This window comes from Saimiri boliviensis, chromosome 12 (assembly GCF_048565385.1).
Source record: "Saimiri boliviensis isolate mSaiBol1 chromosome 12, mSaiBol1.pri, whole genome shotgun sequence".
NCBI classification, from domain to species: Eukaryota; Metazoa; Chordata; class Mammalia; order Primates; family Cebidae; genus Saimiri; species Saimiri boliviensis.
The window spans coordinates 19,109,174-19,131,039 of NC_133460.1; the positions used below are offsets into that span (position 1 = coordinate 19,109,174).

Sequence of the window (21,866 nt, forward strand, 5' to 3'; positions counted from 1 at the left end):
TCAAGCTGCTTTCACTCTTGGTGGAAGGTAAAGGGGGAGCTGGTGTTTGCAGTGATTATGGAGAGGGGAAACAAGAGAGAGAGAGATGGGGGAGGCCAGGTTCTTTTTAACAACCAGCTCTCACAGAAACTGATAGAGTAAGAACTCACTCATTACCTTGATGACAGCACCAAGACATTCATGAGGGATCTACCTCTATGACCCAAACACCTCCTATTAGGCCCCACATCCAACACTGGGGAACAAATGTCAACATGAGACTTAAAGAAGGTCAAACTAAACAAACTATAGTAAGTGGCTTAATCCAAGAGTTGGTCTCACACACTATGTAAGCTGGGATAGGCAGTTGATGACTGGTATAGCAGCTCCACAGTGTCAGGGATAAGGTTCCTTCTATTTTCTTACTCGTTCATCTTTGACATATTACAACTCATAGTCACAAGATGGTTGCTGTGTTTCTTGCATTGCACTGCCCATTCCAGCTGGAAACAAGAAGGGATGAACAAACAACAAAGGATAAAATGCATCAGCCACCTATGTCCCTTGAAAAAAAAAGAAACTTTCCCAGAGCTGCACCCAATCACTTTAGTAACATCTTATTGGCTAGAACTTGGGCCCATGGATGTTTTGAACAGAGGAGTCTGGAATGGTGAATGCTTTAGGTTTCCAACCTAATTAGTTGAGAAAGCAAAAACAAAAAAGGGTTATAAATGGCTGATTCTCAGTATTTGCCACAAGATCCAAGGTTATAGGCTAACTTAAATGTACTAAGTGTCTTAGTTCTTTGCATATCATGGGGTCAATACAAGATCAATGAAATCCCTTAAAGAAATAAATTCTAGAATGTATTACCCACTTTTATACTCAAACTTCGTCTTTGCTCTTAATTTTGACTAATTATCTTATGATCACTGTGTTTACTGAGAAAGCTAACTGCTATAATAATCACCAAATCTAGGTTCATAAGGGTCCATGTCATGCTTATATCTTAGTCCCAGGTGGGTTTGCAGAGAAGCTCTGCTCCATACAATCATTCAGGGAACCAGGCTCCTTCTACCTAGGGCCTCAGCCATCCGTTGGGGTCTAGAGTACTCCACAGAAATCTCTACCTCCAACCAGCAAATAGGGAGGGAGACGAGGACATGCCTCTGGGTCAGGCTGGCCTGGAACTGATGCCTATTTGTGCTACTCATTGTGTAGGCCATAAGCCAGCAGTGTGAGCATCACTCAGGAGCTCATAGAAATGCAGACTCCCAGGTTTCATCCTAGACCCACTGAATCAGAACCTGCATTTTAACAAGATTCTCAGGTGATTTACACATATTAAAGTGTGAGAAGCACTGGTGTACATCATTTCTACCCACATTCCGTTGGCCAGATCACTGCCCTATAGCCATGCTTATCTGTAAGACAGGCTGGGAAATGTGGTATGGTTGTGTATACCAGGAGGAAAAAGAAGCCAGGCCTGAAGAACCCATGGCTTTGCCTTCCTTAGTTACATTGCACCTGCTTTTTGCTTTATAGCCTTGAAATGACCTTTGTTCAGAAACAACTCAAAGCTGGGCAGGCTGAGAGGCAGGCTGGTGGGATAAGCTCTTTAAGACAGTAGACAGCCAGGAAAAGATTTCTCTTCTGGGCAGGAATGAATGTCAAAAACTATTTCCTCCAAGAGATTGACTTCACTGACTGTGGCTCAGGCTAACTTTCAAAGGACAGCTGTTTCTCAAATCCAATGGACACTTTACAGTCCTCACCTTCCTTGCCCTTCTTTGCATCTGCATGCCAAGACCCCCAATGCCTGGTTTCCATGAACTCAGTCTCTTCTTTTTCCTGTGGATCTCTCTGGCTCATTTTTCATCATTCTTTTTTATGACTCCTCCTCTTTCCCAAAACATTGAAACTAAGGATGTAACAGGAAGCCCGTGAACCAAGCCCACGAGCTGGCAGCTGGCCCATACAGTGTTTAAAACAAATGAAATTTTACAATTAAAACTGAATTTGCATCAGCTCTTCAAAAAGTCAGAAGATCTGGAACCATTGGCCCACAGTCCTGCAAGGTGACAATTGGCTGAAGCTGAGTTGTGATTTTTCCTTGTGGTCAGAGAACGTGCCTATCAATTTGCCATATTCCTATCCAGTCATCCTCACACTGTCACATTCTCTGCTTTACCCACATGACATTTGAGTCTATGCCCCCTGCCAGAAATTCAGGCTTTCAAAGCTCCTTCCTCAATCCTTTGTCCTTCTCATTTGAGGTATATTCTATGAGTGGTGCCACTTAAATGAAGATGTTTGGGGATGTGAGAGCACCAACAACTGAGACTTGAGTCTTGGTGCCTCTGCAGCTGGTTACGCAGCCACTGCATAGAAGCATGATCGCTTTTTTTTTTTTTTTTTTGTACGCTGAACAATTAGGGTTCCCAAAAGGAATGTTCGATTGGGTCATTTTTGCCTCTATCCAATATTGAGCACACCTGTTGCTTGAAGTTTCATCAAAGTAGTTCCAAGCTTGTGACCTCCCTCTAGCTCAGGCTATTCATCAGGATGCCAGCTCAATTTACTTCAAAGCCCTTTGAGCAATACCTTGTAAGAGAAATCTAGTCTAAGTCATTTTCTTTACATGAGCCTGTGAGCAGGGCAGGCATTTCCACTTTGCTGGAAGACTCCTTCAGCTACTTCTGCATATCCCTCATCCACACTGGAATTCAGGCCAGCACTTGTATATCTGTTTCATGGTTACTTTCACAGGGAAGAGCAGAGAACCTTTCAGTCTTACTCCATTTGCTGTGGAATTGGTAAACTAATGGTTTGCATAGATAAAACATCCAAACCATCTCTTTTGCTGTAGCTCTAATCTGGGACCTTCAATGGAGGTGTTGAAGGGCATAGAGCCACACAAACACACCTCAACATACTCCCTTTCCAAAATGGTGTAGTGAATGGATAAGGCTGGGAAACCCGTCCAGTCCACATGAGAATGAAAGGCTCTGCCCTGTTTTAATCAGGGCAGAAGGGTGGGTTCATGGTTCTTTAATTCTTGTAACTTAGGAACTGATACTAAACCTGGGGCTGCAGAGGGAGCCAATCAATTTTACATTCTTCAATTGCATTGGACACTTTAAGCCTAAAGCCTTTCCACTAGCAGTTATTCCAAAGCAGTGACGTCAACACCAGCAGAAATTTTGTTATCTAAAAGGGATACTCAATTAAACTCATTACATTTGAATCTGTGATTCCTGCTGATATGCAATTAAATTCAAAACGAGTTCTCAAAAAACTAGCAGGCCTTCTAAAGTAGCCTTTGGATAAACAAATCACTTGGGGGAAAGCACTATAAAAGCTTTCTTCCAAGGGTAAATAGGCTCTTTACAAAAGAGATTATTTTCAGATACTGCCTGCAGGGACTGCCCCAGTAACTGAAATCCTTAACTAGTGACCAGCTTTCTCTTCTCTCTGAGAACTCCAGGCCCAAGAGCCAGTGGTTAGGGGAGCCAGTGTCCCTTGTAGTCCCAAATGCCACATGTCCACAACAGACTTCAGCATCTTAGATTTGGTCCCAACAATCTGCTCTTCTTATGTCTAGCCTTCACTGACAGTACCACCATCCACTCAGTGTCAAAGTCAGAAACCTCAAGGTCATTCTTTATTCCTCTCCTCTCACGTGTAATCCATCACCATGTCCCGTGGATGCCAATTCCTCAGTCCCTCTGCAATCTCCATTCTCCCCATCCCACCACCACTGCCTCGGTTCTGACCTCATTATTCTTCACCTGAACCACTGCAGCAGCCTCTGACATGATCTCCTTGCCTTCTCCAGTGCTGTCCTACAATGCACACGAAGAGACTTCCTCTAAAATGCAAATCTGATCAGGTCCCTCTGTAGCTAAGGTATTCTACTTGATCTAGCCCAAGGCTATAGCCTCTGGGCCTTTGCACTAGCAGTTCCCATAATATCCTTCCTACACTCCCTCACCTGGATTGTGAAGTTTATGCTGTACCCATCTTCACTCTCACTTAGTCTGGGTGGGAGGCCTTCCTATGCTCCCACTGCCTTCTTTTGACCCTCTCTCTCATAGCATTTGCCATATGTTATTAAAACTGCTTTTCATCGTGTACATTGCATGGTGTTGGGGGCCAAATCTTATTCATCTCCTGATTCCTAACATCCAGCATTGCGCTTGCAGCATGGTAGGCTTGCATAGATGTTAAATAAATGAATAGATGAGTGCATGAGATTTCCTTTGGTCCATAATTTATTCATCTGCATTAACTTGAATGAGTCAAGGAGAGAGGGACTACCTACCATTAGTGGGGAAAGGTCAAGATAAGATGAGGAGCTGTCTAGGGTCATTTACCACTTGTCCCTAAGGCAGAGGTGACTAGATTCTGTCCTGGGATTAGGTTCGATGATGATGGTGAACATGATGTGGAGATGGTAATGTGGATGGGATAATGATGAAGGTGATGATGGTGATGATGATGACAATGGCGATGATGGTGATGGTAATGATGATTATTACCTATGGTGATAATGATGACAATGGTGATGATGGTACTGGTGATGGTGATTGTTATGGTGATGATGAAAATGGTGATGACGGTGCTTGTGATGATAGTTATGGTGATGATAGTGACAGCAGTGGTGATGGTGATGACAAAGGCCATTAATAAAGCACCTGTGTTTCAGGCACTGCACTTGATAACCTTGTCCCCATCTTGTATATGAAGCACATAAGTATCAGAAAGGTTAGATCATTTGCCCAAGGTCACACAACTGGTAAGTGGTGAAGCCTGGATTTAAGACAAAGCTTGACACCAAAACTGGGGCTAAATTCATCTTCTTGAACTGTGCTGATCATTGGAACCTTCATTCCTTCAGCATTTATTGAATACTGGGTTATTTGCCAGATATATTGTAGGCACTGAGGATATAGTGGTGAACAAAACAGGTGATTGTCCTTGCCTTCCTGGAACTGACATCCTGGAGAGAAAAGACGAAAGACAAACAAATAAATAAAATATAGCATTTCCTATGATTAAAACTACTATGGAGAAAAATAAAGAAGAGCAAAAGGGAATGCCTGGGGTGGATGGAGGTGGGGCTGTCGTATTAAATAGGATAGCCAAGGATGGCTTCTCTGGAAAGGTAACACTTTAACAAAGATCTTAAAGTGGTGAGAAAGAGACCCATGCAGATTTTGGGCAGAGAGAACAGCAAGTAAAAATGCCCTAGAGTGAGGGAGATTGTACCTGTGTGGCTAAAGATAGACGGTTTCTGAAGAGAAGAGGAGTAGGAAATGAGGCCAGATAAATAGAGAAGTGCAGATCTTTTAGGGCCTTAAAGGCCATTTCAATGGTCAGAACAAATTGATGGCTGGCCCCTGAGGAACAAGAAGAGATTGATGACCATCCTGAAGTCCTTATCAGCTGTGAGCACCTGTAAATGGCCCTATGGAATGGGGAGAGGATTACTCTCAGAATATTTTTTCATGCTTGATCAAAAGTTGCATCTAAAGTAGGGTTTCTTGGCTGGGCATGGTGGCTCATGCCTGTAATCCCAGCACTTTGGGAGGCCAAAGCAGGTAGATCACGAGGTCAGGCATTTAAGACCAGCCTGGCCAAGATGGTGAAACCCTGCCTCTACTAAAAGTACAAAAATTAGCTGGATGTGGTGGCCGGTGCCTGTAATCCCAGCTACTTGGGAGGCTGAGGCGGAGAAATACTTGAACCCGGGAGGCAGAGGTTTCGGTGAGCTGAGATCATGCCGCTACATTATAGCCTCAGAACAGAGTGAGACTTTGTCTAAAATAAATAAATAAATAAAATAAAATAGAGTTTCTCACCTTAAGCCCTATGGACATTTGACTAGACAAATTATTTGTGGGGCTGGGGGATGTCCTGTGCATTGTAGAATGTTTAGCAGTATCCCTGGCCTCTACCCACTAGATCCCAGTAGCATCTCTTTTTTCAGTTGCGATAACCAAAAATGCTTCCAGACCTTGCAAAATGTCCCCCATTGAGAACCACTGTTCTAAAGAAAGGCAGACTTAAGTTCCTTGTGCTGGGATCTAACTCCTGTCCCTATACTCATCACCTCCCCGTCACCCCTCAGCCCCTCTCTGACTCACATTCATTGCTTAGAGAAGGGAAACGAGTTTTCTACTAACGACCAGGCAAACATTAATTCTAGGTCCATTAGCCATTAACATATATACACACCAAGCAGACAGTAAGGGAGCCACTGCCTATTCTAACATAACCCTGAGTCCCATGTGAGAGCCCCATAATAGGCCTAGAACTTGGGATGGATGGTTTGGTGATGGTCACTGTTGTTCCTTTCACCAGTAGCCAGAAGATCTTTGGGGTTTCTGACATCACCATAGGACCCTCCCTTCCCAGAGACAATCTGATCAGAGCAAGACCAAAGAGTCTCTGCCTATGTCATCAAAATAGCTAATGTTGGCCGGGTGCAGTGGCTCATGCCTGTAATCCCAGTACTTTCGGAGGCCGAGGCAGACAGATCATTTGAGGTCAGGCATTGGAGACCAGCCTGGCTAACATGGTGAAACCTCGTTTTTACTAAAAATACCAAAAAGAAAAAGAAAAAAAAAATAGCCAGACGCGGTGGTGGGTGCCTGTAATCCCAGCTACTCGGGAGACTGAGGCAGGAGAATTGATTGAACCCGGGAGGTGGAGGTTGCAGTGAGCTGAGATCATGCCATTGCACTCCAGCTTGGGCAACAAGAGTGAAACTCCGTCTAAAAAAAAAAAAGGCTAATGTTTATTTGTACCAAAGTTTTGCACACCTTGTCTTATTTTGTAGGATCACTCTAAGGTGTAGGATCTATTAATAGCCTCACTTTATGAATGAGGAAGCCGAGTGACAGAGACTTTAAAAAAAAGCAACTTTCCTGGGCCACAAGCACTATCACCATAACTGCCTCTGTTTGATGAGATAACCTAAGGAATTCATATTCATTGAGCATCTAGTGTATGGCAGATGAGCTAGGACCTGAGAGAAGTTGGGCCCATGGGCGCTCTTGGCCTCCCAGCAAAGGGATCTCTGCTCATTGACACCCCACTGGGCACTGCTCTGCCTAAGTGCCGATATACATGTGAATTGTCTCCATGCCTGGTCAAACTGGCATTTCCAGTTGACCAGGGCAGAATGTAGACACTGAGACCTGAGGGGTATATGCATTCATTTCACACCTACAAACTTGGAATTCAAGGTTCCAGAGCCCAGAAAAAAAACAAAAAAACAAAAAAAAAACCACAATTTACAAAATTTTTAAAGAAAGAAGCCAGAAAATTGGACTCTAAATTTCAGAGTGGCATTGGCTCTTTGGTTGTCTCTGCTCTGGTGGGAACCACCTGGAACAGAAGAAATGGGAAACATGCCCCCATCACTCTGCTGCAAGAAAAAGAAAGACTTTTCCGACCAGCTGACCAATTTGGTCATTTAGAGCATGAACTTTTGGAGCCAGTAGGCCTTGCAGTTTCAGCCTAACTGCATGCTGGCTGTCAGACCTCTGGGCTTCCATTTTCTTATCTGTGATATTCCCACTTGTAATCATAGATAATGCACATGGTTGTTCTGAAAATTAACCAGGATAATTCATGGAACACGAAGCAAAGGGCTTAGCATAGCAAGGGATCAATATATGTTATTATTATTTTGTCATCATTACTATTCTCATTATCAAAATGGCTATCAAAATCGCCATGAATATCATCATTTATGGTGATAATAACATCATCATTATCATCTTTCCACAGGAAAACATCCTACATAATCCTTAGTCACTCAGATCAAAACCTCAGCGTCATCCTTGACTCTTCTCTTTCACCATGTTTTATATTCAAACTCCTTCTCCCAAATCTCTCCAGAATGGAACGACTTCTCAGAATATTTATTAACACTCTCCCGGCCCAAGCCATCACCATCTCTCACTGGATTACTGTAGTAGCCTCTGACTGATCTACCTGCATCCATTTTTTTTTTCCCGTTTTGTCTAATCTTCATTAACATTCAGAGAAATCCCGTTAAAAAGTAACTCAGATCATCACTTGAGGTCAGGAGTTCAAGACCAGCCTGGCCAGCATGGTGAAACCCCGTTCTACTAAAAATACAAAAAGTAGCGGGGCTTGGTGGTGCGTGCCTGTAATCCCAGCTACTCGGGAGGCTGAGGCAGGAGAATCACCTGAACCCAGCAGGGGAGGTTGCAGTGAGCTGAGATGGCACCACTGCATTCCAGCCTGGGAAACAGAATGAGATCTGTCTGAAAAAAAAAAAAAAAAAAAAAAAAAAAAAAAAAAAAAAAAGGCCGGGCGCGGTGGCTCAAGCCTGTAATCCCAGCACTTTGGGAGGCCGAGGCGGGTGGATCACAAGGTCGAGAGATCGAGACCATCCTGGTCAACATGGTGAAACCCCGTCTCTACTAAAAATACAAAAAAATTAGCTGGGCATGGTGGCACGTGCCTGTAATCCCAGCTACTCAGGAGGCTGAGGCAGGAGAATTGCCTGAGCCCAGGAGGCGGAGGTTGCGGTGAGCCGAGATCGTGCCATTGCACTCCAGCCTGGGTAACAAGAGCGAAACTCCGTCTCAAAAAAAAAAAAAAAAAAAAAAGAGGTAACTCAGATCACATCCACCTCTGCTCAAACCCTCTGGCATCATTTCATATTCTGCAGGGGGAAAAGTCAAAGTCTGTTCAATGGTCTGCAAGACCCTATATCACCTATCCCCTGGCCCTAGCTCACTCTGTTCCAGACCCAATGGAATTCTTGTCATACCTTGAACGTGTTGCATATGCCCCACCTCAGGGCCTTTGCACACACTGATCTTTACCAGGAATCCTCTCCCTTTAGATGTCTATACGGCTTACTCTCTCATTTCTTTTCATCTTTGTTAAAATACTGCTGCTCAGTGAGCCATCTTTAGCCTCCTACTTAAACTTGCAATTTCCCTAATACTCCCAGCCTCCAACTCTCCTGTTCTTTTCCATAGTACATATCATCGAACACAGCACATGTTTTACTTCTTTATTTTGCCTATTTTCTGCCTTTTTCAGCAGAGATTTTTATCTGTTCACTGCTATATCCCCAGTCCCTAGAACAGTGCCTGGCGCATGGCATATCCTAAAAAAGATTCGTTGAATGGATGAATAAACGAATGAATGCATAAAATGAATGAATGAATGTCCACTACTATTATCATAGGACCCATCAATCCAACTTTCAGAACTCAGCATTCCAGTTGCCACAATCTCTTTCTGTCCCTTCCATTTCAGACACCCAGGAGGACTGGGTTGTGTGTGCAGCCTTTAAAATTTGCTCTACCATCTGGACAATCATTCCAAGGTTTCTCTTACCCTGAGCTTCCACCCTTAGAAACTCAGAATCAAATTCTATGTCAATCAGCAACCCTGAGCTCAGCATGGCCAAATCCACGAGGAAGCCAGGGAGAGCCCCACGGACCAGAGCAGCCAGCAGTTGGGCAGTGCTTGCTGGTGATGATGGATGGGGGTTATCGAAGGCAATGATGGTGACAAAGCAGGCAGTGGAGGGGCATCGATCCAGGAGGGAGGGACGAAGTCCCCGCTCCCCGTCCATTGACCTGGAGTTTAATGAAAGCGATCATTCACTTTCCGATCCCATTACAGGAGCAGGCGTGCTGACCAGCAATGGGGCCCGCGCCAGCTGTCCTGGGGCCCTGCTTTCTGAGCTGCACTTTACAAAAGAACTCTCTGTTGGACTGGGAACTTGACCTCTGCAACAGAGGTGATTTGCACTTTGTCCAAGTGCTCCAGATGGACCGAGGGGGTGGGTGGTGATGGAAAAGATAAAATGTTCTGGCTTGAAAGGAAATCAATGACCCCCTGCTCTGGCTTGGCTCACCTTCCTCAGTCATGGGGTAGCTAGGGACCTGCAGCCTCACAATGTTATCAGGAGGAAGAAAGGCAAACTTGGGCGCCTTTTAGTTCCCTCCTGTTTAGCCAGAAAAGCCTCTTCCACTGCCAAGGTCACGTGCCAGCTCCCTGATGCTACTTCCAGGAAAGGGCTTCTCCACTCCCTCGCCACTGCCCAGCAAGGTGAGGAGCCAAGGCGTCCAGATCAGATCTCTTAATGGAGAGTTTCAGATCTCTTCGGTTTCCCCTTATGCAAGAGGATGGGCTCAGGGGAACACCATAACCTCCCCATCCCCACCCTTCCTACTCCTGGCCTTCCTTACCTGCCAAAGTGCCCTGTCCAACTACTACGTAAAAGGCAACTGCAGGGGTCCAATTCGGCCTGTTAGCTGCAGGACGTTCCACCAGATGGCGCTCATGAGCTCTCATTCCGACTGTCTCCGTAATTTCTGACCACAGAATTTTTTTTTAAACACAAAATTTTAACATTTTGGAATATTTACCTCCAGGTTTCTTTTGTCCCATGCATACACTTTTTAAAAATTTCATAAATGTGATCATCATGTCTATGCTATTTAGTGGTTTGTTTTTGTTTATTTCCATAGCTTTAGGGTACAAGTGGCTTTTGGTTACACAGATGAATTGTGTAGTGATGAGATTTTAGTGCACCCATCACCTGAGTCATGTTCATTCTACCCAATAGGTAGTTTTTTTAAATCCCTCATCCCCCACCCAGTCGCCCTGTGTCTGAGTCTCCAATATCCATTATACATCTCTGCATGCTTTTGCTTACTTATTTCTTGGATCCCACTTTGACCACAGAAATTTTACAATAATAATAGAAGCAGTAGTAAGACTGCATCATGTACTTAATTTGTACCAGGCATTATGCCAAATGTTTTACATTCCTAGTGGAGGTTAGAAACAAGAACTCTGCAGCTAGACTGAGTGGGCTCTTATCTTGGCTATACCTCTCACTGTCATAGGGCCTTGGGCAAGTAAATCATTTCTTGTGCTTCAGTTTCTTCATGTATAAAACTGAGATAATAATAGAGTTATAGAGAGGAGTAAATGGCTTAATGCACATAAAGCTCTTAGAAAACAGTACAAAATATATAGCCAACTGTGACATAAATCTCATTTGACTCTGACAATTCCTTGAGGTAACCACTATTATTTTCGCCCACTTTACACAAGAGAAAAATGGAGCTCAGAGAGACTAAGTTGTCCATGATTGCATTGTTTCCAATGCTACTGAATCCAAAGAACCTTGATATACATCTCCCAAATTGACCAATTTCATGAACCATTGTGTCTCACATCCTGTCACATTTATGAAAATTTAGCCATTAGCAGCTGAGCACAGGAGAGGCCCCAGGCTAAGCAGGCCCAACAAATAGTCCACTATGGGAGTTGGGGAGCGGGGAAAGGCTCTCTTGAATTTTGTCTTCACACTCTTTCAGACAATCCATCCTCAAAGCAATCCAGGAACTTGGCGGAAGAGCTGGGCAAAGCTGTGGAGATCATGGGCAAAGGCAAGAATGGGATCGGCTTTGGCAAAGTGGACATTACTGTAGAGAAGGAGCTTCAGCAGGAGTTTGGGATTACCAAGGCCCCAGAGTTGAAGCTGTTTTTTGAGGGCAACAGGTCAGCGCCCATCAGCTGCAAAGGTAATGGTGGTTTTATGTCACATTTGTTTCATGCTCATGGAGAGTCTACTTTTGCCAGCCAGAGGGTAAAGGTGGGAGACTCTGCTCCATGCAGCCTCTCAGGGACCCAGGCTCCTCCAGTTTGTGGCTCTGCCCTTCTCTAGGGTCCTCGAGCCACTTGCTCTTTTCGCTGTATCCAGCCAGCAGTCGGGCTAAGAGGTAGAAGGTCACCATGGGTACTGTTCATGGCCCTGGCCTGGAAGTGGGAAGTATCACTTCTATTCGCATGCTTTTGACTGCAGTTCTGTTACATGGCCCTACTCAACTACAAGAAAGGCTGAGAAATACAGTTTAGCTTTGTCTTTAGAAAGAAAATGGGTTGGCCCGGCCAGTCACTCACGCCTGTAATCCCAGCACTTTGGGAGGCCGAGGCAGGGATCACGAGATCAGGAGATTGAGACCATCCTGGCCAACGTGGTGAAACCCTGTCTTTACTAAAAAGACAAAAAATTAGCTGGGTGTGGTAGTGCATGCCTGTAGTCCCAGCTACTCAGGAGGCTGAGGCAGGAGAATCGCTTGAAGCCGGGAAGCAGAGGTTACAGTGAGCCAAAATCGCACCACTGTACTCCAGCCTGGTGACAGAGTAAGACTCCATCTCAAAAAAAAAAAAAAAAGGAAGCAAGCAAGCAAGAAATAAAATAGGTTTAGTGACCACATAGCTGCCTCTGTTACAGCTTGCATCTCAGCTGATGGGCCTTAGAAACACCAAGAGGTGGGAGGGTGGAGTGCATGGCTTAGAAACTACCAGACACCAGCGATTAAATTCCTAACTCCACTTCCCACTCCCAATTTTTGACTTTAGAATGATTTTGACAGAGTCCTAGGGCAAGGGAAGCACGAATTAGCCAAAAGGGAAATTGGGAGATAATGGAACAAGACAGATTTGGGATACAGTGTCTATCAAACACTTTAAGTTCTATCATCATATTTTTCATTCATTTACTAACTAATTCATTCATTTATTCAATATCTATTTGTTGACAAGCTACCATGTGCCAAGCCCTATCTTGATGTTAAAGATGTGTGGAGAATAATGTACCGGTATGGTACATATGATAGTCCCAACTTTTATAAAGTTATATGTATGAAGGCATTCATGGATTCAGGATGGATAAATGAATGGAAGTAACAAAACTCAAAAAGCCAGACTGAGTGTTAATTTGCAAGAAACACACATCCAGGGGCCACAAGATACTTTGCAGTTCTCAGAATGGACACAAGAGGGCACGAAAGACACAGGATAGACGCAGAGCAAGGAGCCACAAGAGAACCTCAGGACGGTCACCTAAGTGAAGGACTGCAGCTCCCAGCAGGCTTGTGCGAGGGTGGTGGCTGAGGGGGCAAGAGAAGGAATGGGGAGGGAGGGCAGGAACAGTGAGAGAAGCAACAGAGGCTGCTGTTTCCTATGGATACTAGGGGATGACCCTCAACAAGGGGGACTGGCTGACACCAGCAAGGAGCTCTTTGTGATATGTTTGGGGAGAGGTTTGAGGAAATGAGAGGCCCTAGGTCATCGAAGCCCATGACTGCTAATGGAGGGGCCCAGGTGCTGCGATGACCTTCCTTTCTGAAGGGCAGGAGAGACCCGATTCCACTTAGAGGCGACGAAGTAGCATCGTGGCAACTTCCAGACTGTGGGTGAAACTAGCAGAGAAGGTCCCCAAGACATTGGACCTCTGAGTCCTTTTTGTGGGGGAAACCAGTGCCTGGGGCCTCGTCCGCCATACAGAAAACTTCCTCATCACCTCCTCCGGGAAGTCTCTTCTGACTGCCGAGGCCAGGATGCCTGCTCCACCTCTGTGGCCTCGCGGCACCTGTGTTTTCCCCATCAAGGCCCTCGCCTCAACGGATTACATCTGCTACTTACTGCTTACTCTACAGCAGGCGTCCCCAAACTTTTTACACGGGGGCCAGTTCACTGTCCCTCAGACTGTTGGAGGGCCGCCACATACTGTGCTCCTCTCACTGACCACCAATGAAAGAGGTGCCCCTTCCTGAAGTGTGGCGGGGGGCCGGATAAATGGCCTCAGGGGGCCGCATGCGGCCCGCGGGGCCGTAGTTTGGGGATGCCTGATACAGAGAGCATCACAGGGGCAGCAGCTGATCTCACTTGCACTCCTGGGTTCTCTAAAGGGATTGCCAGAATTGACTGCACTCCCCTCTGCGTCCAAATCCTTACCACAGACTTAAGGAACAATCACCGCCTCTGGTTGGATCTCAGTTTTCTCATCTGTTAGATAGGGTTGATGAAAAGATCTACCTTTTTTGGATTGTTGGGAAGATAAAACAGTGTTTGCCAGGCACAGGGCCTGACACATACCTGCAGCATATGCTGCATTCCAGGCATCGTTCTAGGTCCTTCTCCTATGTTATAACACCCAAATATAGGAGGTGCTTTTACAGATGGAGACACTGAAGCACAGAAAGGTAGAATAACTTCCTCAAAGCTCCCCAGCAAGTAGTGGTGGAGTCAGTGAATGTTTTCTGTGAAGGTCCAAAACATTAATATTTCAGGTCTTACAGGCCAGACAGTCTCTGTTGTAACTATGCAGCTCTGCTGATGCAGTGTGAAGGCAGCCATGGCTTAACAAATGGGAATGACTGTGTTCCAATAAAGTTTTATTCATACATTCAAACAGCAGGCCAGATTTGGACTATGGGCTGTGGTATGTTAAAATCTGCTTTACATTGCGCTGTACCCTAAGCAAGTGGTATTGTACCCTAAGCAAGATGTGTTTATTATTATTATCTGACTGTTAGTTCCTGATTGTAGTTCCATGAGTCCAATGCCTGGAACAATTAAGTTCTTTTTCTTTTTTTTTCTCTTCTGAGATGGAGTCTCTGTCTGCTGCCCAGGCTGGAGTGCCGTGGTGTGATCTTGGCTCACTGCACCCTCTGCCTCCTGGTTCAAGTGATTCTCCTGCCTCAGCCTCCCGAGCAGCTGGGACTACAGTCACATGCCACCACGCCCAGCTAATTTTTGTATGTTTAGTAGAGACCAGGTTTCACCATGTTGGCAAGGATGGTTTTGATCTCTTGACCTTGTGATCCACCTGCCTCCCAAAGTGCTGGGATTACAAGCATGAGCCACTGCACTTGGCCCTAAGTTCTTAACAAATAACTTTTGAGCTAGGTGCAGTGGCTCACAGTTGTAATCCCAGCACTCTAGGAGGCTGAGATGGGAAGACCACTTGTGCCCAGAAGTTTGAGGCCAGCCTGTCAATATAACAAGACCCTGTCTCTATAAAAACCTTAAAAATTAGCCAGGTGTGATGAGGGGCATACCTGTATTCTCAGCTACTCAGGAGGCTGAGGTGGGAGAATTGCCTGAACCCAGGAATTTGAGGCTGCAGTGAACCACAGTTGCACCACTGCACTTCAGTCTGGGCGACAGAGCAAGATCCTGTCTCTAAATTAAAAATAGTAGTAATAATAATAGTTTGAGTTCAAATACAATAGAATTGGAAGCACCCAACTTCCAACCAGGAAAAAGGGAAAGGGGATGCCAGGATGAAGCTGGGATAGGGATTGCGGATGCCTGGATTTTAGGATGAGCAGTGGCCATGGGAACTTGAACGAGCCTTTTACAATGGGGCTTCCAATTTCTCATTTTCTAAACAGGGTGAATAATTCCAGTTCTGCCTACTTGCCAGGGATCTTCTTTTTTTTTTTTTTTTTTTTTTTTTTTTTTTGAGACGGAGTTTCGCTCTTGTTACCCAGGCTGGAGTGCAATGGCGCGATCTCGGCTCACTGCAACCTCCGCCTCCTGGGTTCAGGCAATTCTCCTGCCTCAGCCTCCTGAGTAGCTGGGATTACAGGCACGCGCCACTATGCCCAGCTAAGTTTTTGTATTTTTAGTAGAGACGGGGTTTCACCATGTTGACCAGGTTGGTCTCGATCTCTTGACCTCGTGATCCACCTGCCTCGGCCTCCCAAAGTGCTGGGATTACAGGCTTGAGCCACCGCGCCCGGCCCTTGCCAGGGCTCTTCTAAGCTAAGAGAGGAGACAGTGCTTTATGCATCTCCTGCAATGTGACTTTGATGAAAACCCTTCTTAGGACGCAGGTGGGATTTAGTCCTTGCTGGGTCAAAGCCCCAGTCCCGTTCTCATCTAATCTCCAAGGATTGATGGAGGGAGACTTGCCCATGGCCACCGCCCTGGAAGGAGGGAGACTCAGGTTGCCTCTAGGCCTCTATTAATGGTGCAGCCACAGCAGCTTGTGCCTGTAAATATGCCGCCCAGTGCCAGCCCTAGTCAATCATTGACAGTGCATTCACACCTCAGTTGTCACCGTGTCCTCTGGCTCAGAGCCAAGCACAAAGGAGGACCCCCCCCCTACAGGGGCAGTACCTGATCTGCAGGCACAAAGGAATCAACAATTTGCAGAGTTCATACCTACCTCAGTCCCACAGGGGCCAAAGAGGCACATGAAGCTCACACATCCCCAAGAAGATGGCCCAAGATCAAGTTTCCTCAAGCCAGCTTCCCTGATAATTCATTCACCCCATTCATTCATTCCAGAAAGATTTCTTAAGCACCTACTATGTGCCAGGCATTATGGGCACTTACTGGGAGCTCACACTGAACAAGCTGGCAAAAAAAATCACCGTAATAATTTCAGGGAGGGCTAAACTCAATTAAGAAAATAGAACAGGTCATAAGACAGAGAGCGATTGGCTAAGAGAAGAACCAACTGAAAACTGAATAAGCAGAAGAAGGCACTGCCCTTGAAGAGCTGGGTAAAGGACAACCCAACTGGAGGGACCAGCCAAGGCCAAAGCCAGTGCTCTGGTGGAAAAATCTTACCGCTGGAGTATGGACAGGGTAGAGGGGGGCTTAAAGTGACCTCAGAGCAATGGTTCTCATGACCTGAAATCGAAATTCATTTGGCATGTTTTTGTTCTCCTTTTTTGATATCTTCAGATTTTGTAAATCTGTTCCTTTCAGATTAGTTACAGTACACTTTTGCCACACAAGTGCATAGAAGAGAAACCATTTGTTTCCATGTGTGCCTTATTTTGACCTAAAGATGGCCAGAAACACTGTAAAGAAACTCAGTTTTGAGGCTGGTATCTCAGAGTGGGGAATTACAGCAGAAGTGGGGTGCCAAGGTCTGGGGGTGGTATGATGCCTCCTCTTCCTCTCTTCTCTTTTTTTTTGAGATGGAGTCTCACTCTTGTTGCCCAGGCTGGAGTGCAATGGTGTAATCTCAGCTCACCGCAACCTCTGCCACCTGGGTTCAAGCACTTCTCCTGCCTCAGCCTCCTGAGTAGCTGGGATTACAGGCGCATGCCACCATGATCAGCTAATTTTTGTACTTTTAGTAGAGATGGAGTTTCACCATGTTGGCCAAGCTGGTCTTGAACTCCTGACCTCAGGAAATCCGCCCACTTCAGCTTCCCAAAGTGCTGGGATTATAGGGGTGAGCCACTGTGCTTGGCCTCCCTCTTTTTTTTTTTTTTTTTTGAAGCCACCATATCAACTTCACATGAACTTCCATAGGCTTGACTGGTTGTGGCTTTTTAAATGACCTTAACTATATCTACTAAAGTTAAACATGGCATCTGCTATGACCAGGAATTCTCCTCATGGCTATACACCCAACAGAAGTGCATACAATGTGCCCCAGAGACATTCATGAGAATTCATTCGGACATGGTGACTTGCCTGGAGTCCTAGCACTTTGGGAGGCTAAGGTGGGAGAATTGCTTGAGCCCAGGAATTCGAGACTGGCCTGTGCAACATAGCGAAACCTCCTATCTACTAAAAATTGCTTAAAAATTAGGCAAGTGTGGGCCAGGTGTGGTGGCTCACACCTGTAATCCCAGCACTTTGGGAGGATGAGGTGTGAGGATTACCTGGAGTTAGAGACCAGCCTGGCCAACATGGTGAAACCCTGTCTCTACTAATATTAAAAAAATTATCCAGGCATGGTAGTATGCAGCTGTAGTCCCACTACTCGAGACTGAGGCAGGAGAATCGCTGAAACCTGGGAGGCAGAGGTGCAGTGAGCCAAAATTGTGCCACTGCACTCCAGCCTGGGCAACAGGGCAAGACTTAATCTCAAAAAAAAAAAAAAAAAAAAAAAAAAGCCAACTGTGGTGGTGCATGTCTGTAGTCCCAGCAACTGAGAGGCCCGAGGTGGGAGGATGGCTTGAGCCTGGGAGATTGAGGCTGCAGTGAGCCGTGACTGCACCACTGCACTCTAGCCTGGGTGACAGAAGGAGTAACTGTCTCAAAAAAAAAAAAAAGGCTGTAAACTGAGAGCAACTTAATGCTCATCAGCAGAGAATGGAAAAATAAATTGTAGAATATTCATAGCAGTTGAAATGAATCTATAAGTACATGAAAAACTGTGGCTGAATCTCACAAACCAGAGTCAAGAACATTTATATGAAGTTCAGGAACAGGCAGACTAGCATATGCTGTTAGAAGTTAGAGTGATGATGTAATACTACACAACCATAAAAAGGAATGAGATCATGTCCTGTGCAGGGACATGGATGAAGCTGGAAGTCATCATCCTCAGCAAACTAACACAGGAACAGAAAATCAAAAAACCCCATGTTTTCACTCATAAATGGGAGTTGAACAATGAGAACACATGGACACAGGGAGGGGAACACCACACACTGAGGCCAGTTGCGGGGGTTGGGTACGAGGGGAGGTAGAGCATTAGGACAAATACCTAAAGCATGTGAGTCTTAAAGCCTAGTTAACAGGTTGATGGGTACAGCAAACCACCATGGCACGTGTATACCTATGTGACAACCTGCACTTTCTACACATATATCTCGGAACTTAAAGTAAAATAAAAGAAAAAGAAGTTAGGGTGGTGGTTACTTTTGGATAGCAGGGAGTAGAGGCTGGGAGTGGGCACAGGGACTGCTGAGGATCTAGTGATTTTCTAGTTCTTGATTTGGGTTGTAGTTACACAGGAGTACTCATTTTGTAAAAATCCATCTAACCATGATCATGTATGCACCTTTCTGCATGTAAATATACTTCATTATAAGTTTTTGAAAAGCTTTCATGTTCTCATGAAATAAAGCAGGAGGTAGTGTTTTTGCAGTTGATTTCGTAGCTCAGGGTGCATTCCTCGAGCCTCGCGTAGCAATTTGTCCTGCTGCAGGACTTTGTACAGGCTATTTTCTCCTCCTAGAAGACTTCTCCTCTCCTTAATGCCTCCTAGTTAACTCCAGCGCATACTTTAGTTTACAGCTCATCCATAGTTTCCTCCAGGAAGTCTTCCTTGACTTCATGGTCTAGATCAGGCATCTTTGCTACAGACTCGCTGAACTTTAATTTCTAACGGTTCCTTTGGGTGTAATTAGGCATTTGTGTATTTATTTGATTGTTGTCTTCCTCAACAGAATGAGAGCTGTGGAAGAGTGGTAATGTGTTTGTTTCTGTTCACCCTTATATCTCTAAGACTGAGTACAGCACTTGATAGTAAACACTCAATACATATTTGCCAAGTAAATAAATGAGGGAAGAAATGCATGAGTGAGTATGAATAAATGAATAAAAGTCTGCAGATGTAGTTCAAAGCTACTCATGATGAATATTGCTTTATCTCATTATTTATTTATTTATTTATTTATTTATTTATTTATTTTAGAGACAAGGTCTCACTCTGTCTCTCAGGCTGATTACGGCTCACTGCAGCCTTGAACTCCTGGGTTCAAGCAATCCTTCTGCCTCAGCCTCCCAAGTAGCCAGGACTACAGTCACATGCTATCATGCCTCACTAATTTTCTTTTGTTTTTTGTAGAGATGAGTGTCTCACTATATTGCCCAGATTGATCCCAAACTCCTGGCCTCAAGCAATCCTCCTGCTCGGTCTCCCGAAGTGCTGGGTAATAGGCATGAGACACCATCCTTAGCTAGTAAACTCATTTAAAATGTTCAATTTTAATGTTCTATAGCAGATACAAATATATAATATTTTACGTTATTTTTCATTATGTGAAATTGATAATCCTAGGAAACACATGTTCATCTGCGTGTAGCCTGCTGTACCTTCTGGCTTACCAATTTGTCTTCCCAGATATGATATATGTGTCTTAATTTTAGAAGCAAAGACTTTTGTGTGCCTGACATCACCCATACAATAGCTGAGAAATGGAAGTCAGGAGTGGATGACTTAGAGGGCATTTGGATCTCAGCTGAGGAGTGGGAGACGCAGAAAGATAATAGGGTTTTCCCAAGGTTACAGAGCTAGGTTTCTTTCTAGGTTTCTTTCTGCTTACATTTTATTGAGATTTTAAAAAATAAAAATCTTCCTGTCACCTTGGAGAGTGCATAAGAAAAGAAGTCTGGAAATGCTTCCTCCTATATTTGATCTTCAGGTTTGCTAGTTGGGTGCCTATTGGCAGTTGAACCTTGTTTTCCTCATCTGCAAAATGGGGTAAATAAAAGTATCTATTTCATAGGATTATTGTGAAGATTTAATACATGCAAAGCATTTAACATAGTGTCTGGTCCTTGGTAAGTGCTGAATAACATTTAGTGCCAAGCGCGGTGGCTCAAGCCTGTAATCCCAGCACTTTGGGAGGCCAAGGTGGGTGGATCATGAGATCAAGAGATTGAGACCATCCTGGTCAACATGGTGAAACCCCGTCTCTACTAAAAATACAAAAAATTAGCTGGACATGGTGGCGCGTGCCTGTAATCCCAGCTACTCAGGAGGCTGAGGCAGGAGAATTGCCTGAACCCAGGAGGTGGAGGTTGCGGTGAGCTGAGATCGCGCCATTGCACTCCAGCCTGGGTAACAAGAGCAAGACTCGGTCTCAAAAAAAAAAAACCCCAAAAAACAAAAAAAAAAAACCATTTAGTTGCTGTTGTTAATATTTGTGCTTGGAGCTTGGGGAAGAGAGAAATGGAGGAACTGACCTTGGCCTTCGAGGGGTGGGGACCTGAGACAAGATACTTCTACACATTAAACCTGAGAAAGACTAACTTCTTGCTTTGGTTCAAGAGGAAACTTCTCTGATATCCATTTGACTGTGTCTTTCTCCAGGAGTGGTTGAATCTACTGCCTTAGTCGTTTGGTTGAGACGACAAATTAGCCAGAAAGCATTTTTGTTCAACAACAGCCAGCAGGTGGCGGAGTTTGTGACAGCCAGGCCCTTGGTCATCATTGGCTTCTTCCAGGTACTGGGACCAAGAAGTGGGAGGAGGCTTTCAACTGGTGAGAAGTGCTGTGTCTGGGAGGGGGTGGGATAAAGAGACTCTTCTGTTTTGGTTGCCCAATTTTCTCCATCTAATGAGCTGGTTTTTAGGGGAAGCTCCAAGTGTTCAAATGAACAGGAATGAAGAGAAAAGAGAGAAGATTGGCATCTGTATTTAGTGGGTTTTCACAGTGTGGCTAATCTTTTTGGGGGCCCATTTAGAACATCACTGAACAAAATGATGTCTTAGTTTCTGGTTTTAGAGCCATTGTTATCTATGAATCTAAAGACCACCAGCCATGCTTTGGCCAGGCCAGTTTCTCTTCCTAACCTCTTTCCAAGCATCCTCATATATTAAAACCAATAGCACAGGATTAACATGCACCTGTTCAAAAATACACCGACCCTTATAGGTGCAGTACAAGATGTTTGGGGAAGAACATAAGTAACTTAGATATAATTATGAATTGTCCCATTATAGCCTTATTATTGATTTTTTATATTTATAAATAGCTTGCAAATTGCTTTTGCTTTTGGAGAATGAGTTTATTGTGTGTCTTAATTCACTTGCTATAAACTGGTGACTCCTCCCCTTCTCCCAATAGAAGGCAGAATTTGGGCATTATATTTAACACAGGGAGAATATCTGCCTCTCTCCCTCACCCCTTGTCACTTCTTTGAGAGGTGTTTGGCCTTTTCTTTCAAGCTAAAGAATGAAGGCTGAAATTCTTGATATTAAGTTTACATTTTGTATTACATGTGGTTTAATCAATTGCCTCTTGTGAATGCAACTAAGGAACAAATGTTCAGTCTCAATCCCTGAGTTAGAGCAGCCTTTAGTAATTAGAAAAGGTCCCATTGATCAATTCTCTTCATTGATCTCAAGGACTTCCCTATTTTGGCTTTAGTCATAGCCAGAGAAGCATTCTTAATATGAAATACTCATGAAAGAGGATTTGGGTGATCCAGCAAAACCCCAGAACTTAAAAAAGTGAAGAGACGAAGAGACGAATTAGCCACCACTGCCATCTTTCCCTTATATGAGCAAGGCACCTTGATTTCTACCAAAGCCTT

At 44.6% G+C, this 21,866-nt stretch overlaps 1 protein-coding gene across 8 annotated transcripts in view; it reads left to right on the forward strand.

The window, feature by feature from the left end:
* Positions 1 to 21,866, forward strand: part of PDILT (protein disulfide isomerase like, testis expressed) — a 158,120-nt gene that overhangs the window by 114,536 nt on the left and 21,718 nt on the right. For all 8 annotated transcript variants that reach the window (XM_074381965.1, XM_074381964.1, XM_074381959.1 and 5 more), the window contains 2 exons: positions 11,373 to 11,579; positions 20,642 to 20,775. In XM_074381965.1, coding sequence (XP_074238066.1) covers positions 11,373 to 11,579; positions 20,642 to 20,775 — 341 coding nt within the window. The remainder of the gene's footprint in view (positions 1 to 11,372; positions 11,580 to 20,641; positions 20,776 to 21,866) is intronic.